Source organism: Sinocyclocheilus anshuiensis, unplaced genomic scaffold (genome assembly GCF_001515605.1).
Source record: "Sinocyclocheilus anshuiensis isolate Anshui unplaced genomic scaffold, SAMN03320099.WGS_v1.1 scaffold813, whole genome shotgun sequence".
NCBI classification, from domain to species: Eukaryota; Metazoa; Chordata; class Actinopteri; order Cypriniformes; family Cyprinidae; genus Sinocyclocheilus; species Sinocyclocheilus anshuiensis.
Genome location: NW_015540942.1, coordinates 984,291 through 992,029, shown reverse-complemented (window position 1 = coordinate 992,029; position 7,739 = coordinate 984,291). Strand labels below are relative to the sequence as shown.

The 7,739-nt window shown below is 39.5% G+C and overlaps 1 protein-coding gene across 1 annotated transcript; it reads left to right on the top strand.

Moving 5' to 3' along the window:
- Positions 1 to 2,717: 2,717 nt before the first annotated feature.
- LOC107689702 (immediate early response gene 2 protein-like) lies at positions 2,718 to 4,069 on the top strand. Its single transcript, XM_016487821.1, has one exon. The coding sequence runs from the start codon at positions 2,838 to 2,840 to the stop codon at positions 3,405 to 3,407; it is 570 nt and encodes a 189-aa protein (XP_016343307.1). The 5' UTR covers positions 2,718 to 2,837; the 3' UTR covers positions 3,408 to 4,069.
- The last annotated feature ends 3,670 nt before the right edge of the window (positions 4,070 to 7,739 follow it).

The following is a 7,739-nucleotide window of genomic DNA, read 5'->3' as shown; positions in this document are numbered from 1 at the left end:
CCAGAATGCCGCACTGCTATTCCACTCTAAATGACAGACATACCGCATAAAGATACTCTCACCTCTTTCTCTGCGTGTTGCGTTCTCTTCCAGCACACCCCAACACTCTGCTTTCAGTCTTTCCCTGAAATGAGATCATGATTATAACCCAACTTTGCAAATGTTTTGGTAAAGTAACGTGTGATAGCCGGAGAAATTGACGTCCGGACATGTTATCACGAATTACAGAGAAATACAGACAGGATGGGGGATGACCTCAGCTCGCTTGAAAACTCAAAACAACAAACTGGTTGGGAACCTTTTTTTTTACGATGCAGTGTCTCACTTTCTATGACTACATCCCTATACAAAGCTATATACTGTATATTACATAGAAGCACTAATGAAGTTTGATTGTTAGTCGTGCACTCTCAGCATGAGTTGTAACCCATACCCAGCTGTGCTCATGCAGTGACCCTGTAACGCCAGTGCTCATCCACTCCATTCTGTCGGTGTTCAAAGTGCCAATAACTTTGTGAATCCCTAACTGTGACCCAATATTATCAAAAGTAATTGCACATTAACTACTGTAAAAAATCAGTAAGAGAAAAGTCAAAGGATACAGCTGAATATCTTAATAAAAGTTTGTAACAAAGGATTGTGTCTTTGGCTCTTTGTGTGTTAAAGTAATTTCAACTTTTTTTTTTTTTTTTAATTCAAGTGCTACATTCTACTATGTATGTTTTTACTTGTTTCAAGATGTAAAATGAAAGAAAGAAAAATAGGAATGTCAATAAAAACATTTAAACATTTTGAAGTGAAGTGTAGCCAAGTAGTTGTCCCATACTCTGAATTTGCATTTAACCCATCCAAGTGCACACACACACCCGGAGCAGTGGGCAGCCATATTCACATCCCCCACGACAATTCCTGCCGGACCTGAGACTCGAACCCACAACCTTCGGGTTACAAGTCCGACTCTCTAACCATTAGTTGCTTGGGAAGCAAAATGACATGAGATTTGAATTCTTGTTTTAATTCTTGAATTCTTGAAAAATACATCCAAATGTTGCTTAACACAAGAAACAAAAAGATCTGGCAATAGTGCAAGAACAATAAACATAATATATAAGTCTTATTTTCTGGAAGAAAAATTATCTGGCAATGGGATGAGGTAAATAGTATTGTTTTTTCCCCCAAAAAATAAAAACATTTTCATAAAATAAGACCTATATTATGTCATTTTTAGAAATTTGTACTGGAAAGCAAGAGAAATGTACTAAGAAAATAATTTTGGCCATGTTTTAGCATCTTGCAGCCCTTGGAAGGCTGGTGAGGCCACCTAGTTGAGAACCACTGCTAGTATAGTAGTATGTTTAAGGTAATGCACTCTAACTGAAGTCTTCCTGGAGTCCACTGACTAAAAATGGAGGTCTTTACTGAGTCCAATATTAAGTAAGAATTCAAATTAATAATTTACATTTTGGGGAAATATGTATTAAATGTCAAATATAATTGTCATTTTAAGCCACAGGACTTGCAAAGGTTTACTGCAGCCAACACGACACGACACTTAAATTTAAACGAGCCGAGTGGACATATAGATTTTCTCCTACAGCTAGACTCTTACCTCGAAATAACTCATTGAGCTCTTTCCTTATTGTTATCAGGCTATTCTGTATTATCATGCAGACCGTGGGTGGTTATTGAGGGCTTTACTGAGACCTAACCACAGAGAAATGTGTGGAGCTTATGCAGCCTTTCTTTAACACAACGTGCAATCCAGAAACAGTCTGAGTGCACTTTTTTTTTAACATTTTGTTGTTTTATAAAATGGCCTTGAATAGATCCACTGCCTCTAATACAACACCATGTTGTATGAATAAAAGAAGTTCATTAGCATATCTCGTCTCACATTCGACATTCACTCTGTAATTTTATAGTTTCTTCCACCAAACGCTAAACTGAATGTGGACTGAATTTACAAAAAAAGAAACGCCTTTGGGAAAGCAGCATTCCGTTAAACAACATCTGGGAATCTGTTCGATAAAATGGTGCTGTCACGTTTTGCGCGAAAACAGCTGGATCCAACCCGTAAATGGGCAGAGGAAGCTTGACGCGCTCGTGTCGTGTGAGGTTATTGGCTATGACGAAAGCTTTTGAAGCAAATAAGGCAACAGGAAGTAGCCCGAAAGAGCCCGCGCATCATGGGTTTTCCACTGAGCGGACCAACTAGCGGATGTTCCTTATTTGGGCATTAGAGAATGAGTAAACTAACAAAATCCATGGGAATGAAAGTGTCTATTAACCCAGGCTAAAAAAAGTGTGTTGAGGAAGTATATAATATAATATAAAAAATGACAGCATTCAAAATAAAATTTCATTGTGTCGGGTAAGATTATAATATAACATATTTTCATTAAAAATAACATTATTCAAAATAAATTGTAATAAAACACAACAGTCATACTATTTTATTACATTGACGTTGAATTACTTCAGTTTTTCCATTTTTAAAAGGTCATTGATAGCCTAGTGATAACCAATTGATGACTAATTTAGTAACTGATCATCATCATCAAAAAAAAAAAGAAATCCTCTGACAGATTACATGAGAAACAGAACGATACGCATTCAGACTTATTTCCTCAAACAAGAGCCGCAAGTCATGGGAGGAGCCCGGATGTCAATCACAACCGCATACGTCACCAGAACTATATAAATCTCGCTGTCTTTACGCAGAGGTTTACTTCGGTGAGTGAAACGACAGTGAAAGTGAACTGAGCTCAGGGGAAAATACCTAAACCGTGTTTGTATATTTAAAGAGCGATTCGAAGTTAATTGGATAATTAAGAACAATGGGTATCACAGCAGAGGCCAAGCAGATTATGGTCCAGGCGTTGAGTAAAATGTACAGCTCGCGCACCCAGCGTGGTGGACTCCGGCTCCACCGGAGCCTGTTGCTGACGCTCGTCATGAAATCTGCAAGGGACATCTACCACTCTGCCCGACTGACAAGCGAGGAAAAGGGGCAATCTGACACATACGGTGTGACGGAAAACACATCACAAGCAGAAGAGCCCATGGACACAACGAGCTCCACGACAGCACCTCTGCGCTCGGCAGCGACACAGGCTACCGAGGATGGGCAAAGGTCCGGACTCGAGGGTCATTCACTTCTACGCGACCCCGCAAGACTCACAGTGGACAAAGAAAACTGCAACCCAACCAAACTGGACCGTCACTCTAGAAAGCGACGGAGCAAAACAGCCACAGATCCCGACTTCCTACCATGCAAAAAAGCCAAGCTGGAGTTCTTGGAGGTCAGAGGAATTCTTCAGGCAACCCAGAATAATTCCGCCATCTGCGGTAGAGCGCTGGACTCACTGTCACTCGTGCCTATGCCAAGAACAATTGTCACGTTTTGAAAAGACTAACAGCAATGGCACAACTCAAAGACAGCAAAGTGATCTTTGCGCACTATTGAGGGAAGCGTGTTTGTGGCGCACATCTACTACCGAGTTTCTGCTGCGTATTAAGGGCACTTGACTGAGGTGGAGAAGTCAGTGGGTGATTCAGTGGAACAATGTGACAGCTGATTGCTCATCGGAGAGCGGGTTGTTTTGGAAATGTGTGACTAATGGTGCTTGTTCAAACTACCGTGTTTCTCTGATTCAGGACATGACGCGGTACTATTACTTCTACGAGAAGTGTGACTGAGAGGACTTCCACGGATATTCATATGAACTTTATTATTTATTTATTTATTGTCCAATAATGGTTTCTGGTTGTTCTATGTGTGGTTCAGACTGTATTCGTCTAAAGTGCTGTCAGGATTGGCCACTGACTGGGATTTTTTGTGGAAAATCCCAATTAAGTTTTGTCTGGGAATATTGTAGCTGGTTTCTTAATGGTCCAAGCTGATAGATCATCTCAGAAAGCAAACCATCGTAGCTGGTCAGCCAGATAATGACCAGGGATTTTCCAGCAGGTCAACATGACATAAGCTAGGCCTACTACACACAGACATCATGATGTTATGGTGTAAATCTACCTCACTTTTGTACAATAAAGATTCTCAACCATCTAATTTTTGTGTGTGACGCATTTTGTTGAGACCGGTTTATCCGGGAAATGTTCTGCCTGAGTCAGCTAGGCTTGTACTGTATGTAGTTGTATGCGCTCAGTTGAAAGTATTCGTGGTCATGTGACCGGAGGTGCGGATGGCTCGCGGAAGGCAGGATGAGGTGAACACATCAGGCCGGATGATCGCTACCGTCTCTTTTCACACTCCCACTTCTTTTCCACCCCCATAACCGGATCAGGATATGGGGGAACAAAAGAATAGAAGCAGTAAAAGGTTTAAGCAATTCACAGGTTATTAATGGCACATTAGCAAGTGTAATTAAACCCAAACTTAACGCTTCTTTTATTAGCCATTGTCCTTATTCTGATTGTATTTCCCTATTTATCCTAGTATATGTCAATTTGTTAGTCTGTGTTCAACCAACCTCACATCACAATGCTAACGTTACCTGATCCAAACCGCAATTAAAGAAAAATTGATAGCTACAAACAATTTTCGGGGGTTGAAGTCTGTTGAAGTTCTTCGCACGCATCCAACATCATCTTTTGGCGCCTCGAGTACAATTAGCAAGTCGTTTATCTCATTTTATAAAGCCGAATATATATTTATGTAAAGATGTGATGGCAGTTTTATTTTTTTGCGAACAGTCAGCGCTCGAGCAGCGCTGTTGTTATGGTTACTCTGGCGGATTTGTAACGTAACATCATTACTAAAATGTTTACAATATATAGAGTATGCAGATTGTCTACACTAAAATCTTGTAAAAAAAACAAAACAAAACAAGACCTGATTCGCACTGTGACGTTATATTAACAAACACCGTGAATAAGATGGAACAAATATGTGTAATAGATACATAAATCTGCGTTTGAATCATGTGTATATATTTGTTGTTGACGCAGCAAATCATGCCCCATGTTGGAAGGGGTAAGGGAGCAGGGAGCAGGCGCGAGAGAGGAATGTGCGAGTGAGCGGAAGGAGGTATTAATAGACTAGAGGAAGGTCAGCACCCTTCACACATCCGCACATCTGGCCGACATAGCAGACAGCCAAGGGGGAGGGGGAGCTACTGAATGCCTGTGTGGCCCATCGATTGTCCTGCTAATGAGTCTCCCCCGCCCTTCCCTTTTGGAGTCTGAAACCTGAGCCTCCAGTGTCTGAAATCTCACAGGAATGCACTGTTAGCTCCTGCAATCTCCTGACCAAACGACTTTACAACACTCGGATCAGCAATACTAGCCTACATATATACAGAGACACGCAGGAGCAGAAAAGGACAGAGCAAGGGTAGAAAGAAAGGGGACAAGCTAATCATTTATCATGCCACCGATGATACAGTAGGCTAGATTTAAGATCCGGAGCTATTTAACTTGTGACAATGACCACAGTGAAGGGTTAGTTCACCCAAAAATGAAAATTGTCATCATTTACTCTTCCAAACCTACATGCCTTTCTTTATGGAAGCATGTTTCTGAATTATAAAAAAAAGGTAATTGCAGATTTTTATCTCACAATTTAGCTTTTGTTTCTTGCAATTCTAAGTTAATATCTCACACTTTTTTCCTATCAATTCTGAGGGGAAAAAAATCACAGTTGTAAGACAAAAACTTGCCTTTAAAAAAAATAAAAAATTTAATGGTGGCAAAAACTGAATTGTGAGATGTAAACTCAAGAGTTTATATTCCTTAATTTTTTTTAATTGTGAGATGAAAAATCACAATTACCTTTTTTATTTTTGATTCCATGGCGGAAATGGGCTTCCATATTTTTTAGATTTGGAATGACATAAGGATGAGTAAATAATAACAGAATTGATTTGTTCCCTCTTTGTATTTGATTTCCTTGTTCCCACTTAAGCTTACAAGACGCTTTTTGGACCAATCTGTCAAACTGTATACAAACTTTTGAAGTTCATGTTGATCGAAGAAGGCAAATAGAAGACATGTCTGGGACTTTGGGGGCCAACTGTATATATTGGTGCTTTTCAAATATTTGCCAACAGTGTATGGGCGTGTAACTGACAGCAGCACAATGGGAAAGTGTTAAATCCTGCTCAGAGTACTTTCTACCGACCATACTGAATTTAAGCAAGACACTTGACCTCTGAAGCTCTGGAGGTGTCCTTTGACTACCCCTGTGGTCCTGTTGTGTCAGATAAGGCTGAAACAGAAAACAAGACTAAATGCTCTGTGTGCTCACAATCATGCCTCGTTTCTTTTGGAATTGTGAAAGAATCCGAAATTTAGAACCATAGTGCAAGCAGGGATTTCAAAACTAAAAACCAGAGTTTTGTGCACACTCCAGGTCTGAATCAAAAACAGCAAGGATTTTCTTCTTGACTCTTTTATTTCTTTCTTTTTTTTGTGACAGTAGTCATATTGATGTGCCCTGAACATAGTGTTGAAGTGTCTCTCCTTCTAGTTGGCAGAAAAAACAGCTAGAAACAGAAAGAAACAAACAACTTTCAAATTGCATCAAAGTGATTTTCCTCCCCAGAATATGCTGTTTTATTTTTGTTTTAAAAAATAGAGCATAAAGGAATATATTACTTTAAAAAAGATTTATCTGTACTTGTGTTTTTTTCTACAAAACATTTTTTTTTATTCCTGCAGTTAACTTTTTATCAAACGCTGTGGCATGCACATTGCACATGCAATTCTCGAGGTAAATTCTTCTCTATATTTGTTTCTGGCAAAAACTTGCTTATTTTTAGTTTATTCTTTTTACAGTGTGACTCCCACATCAGCATTGTATTTTTAATTGTCCCTTGTTTTGCCAAACATGAACTGAAGTTGTTAGTAATGATTCATTATTATGACAAATGTCAATGTCCTATCCAGACTAACGCTTGTCTTTTCTCTCACAGCCACACACATCAAGAAGTTGAGAGAACATCATGCATGCAAATGAGGATGACTGAAAATCATTCGCATGGTGAATTTGGTCAAACACATCATCATGGACCTGATCACAAACATATACACACCGTTCACAAACATATAGACACATCATTTCCTTGACGCTTCTTGCAACTCAAAACAGGTTTGTATTGCATATATAGATACTCTCCTTATAAAAACTAAAGCCTTGTGAAGGTAAATGCCTGTTGTGGATAAAAGAAATCAAGAGAGACAGCTTTACTGCAAACTGACACATTGCAGCTGTATAAATGTGTAAAAATGGGATGTGCGGTCTAAACAACAGTGAATAAGCCACTGATTCATCTCAGTAATGCATTCCTAAGAATGCGGTTCTCAAAGAAACAATGACAACAAAATCTAATAATGCTCAACTAGCAAGGGGAGACATGAAACTTGGATCCTGTATCTAGTGTTTACATCCTCAAGGACAATATACTCACCAGTTGTGGACACTCTTAATAAACATAGTCTCAAAGGAGAGCCACAAACTTACTAGTTTCATCAGTAGTGCTACATACAGGACTCACTCAAGTGGGATTGTGAGTGATAATATGTTAGTAAATGCTACATACATTGTCTAATTTGCACATGCTGCAAAGTTGGACTCGTTCGGCAGCAGTCTGTGTATGCGGAGTCATTCCACAGAGGATTCTGCCTCGTAAACAAGACTGAGATGACGATGGTAATATGGGCCGAAAAGACACAAAGATTAGTGGGACACAAGAGACAAGTTCTGGCAGAAAAGGCCCGGT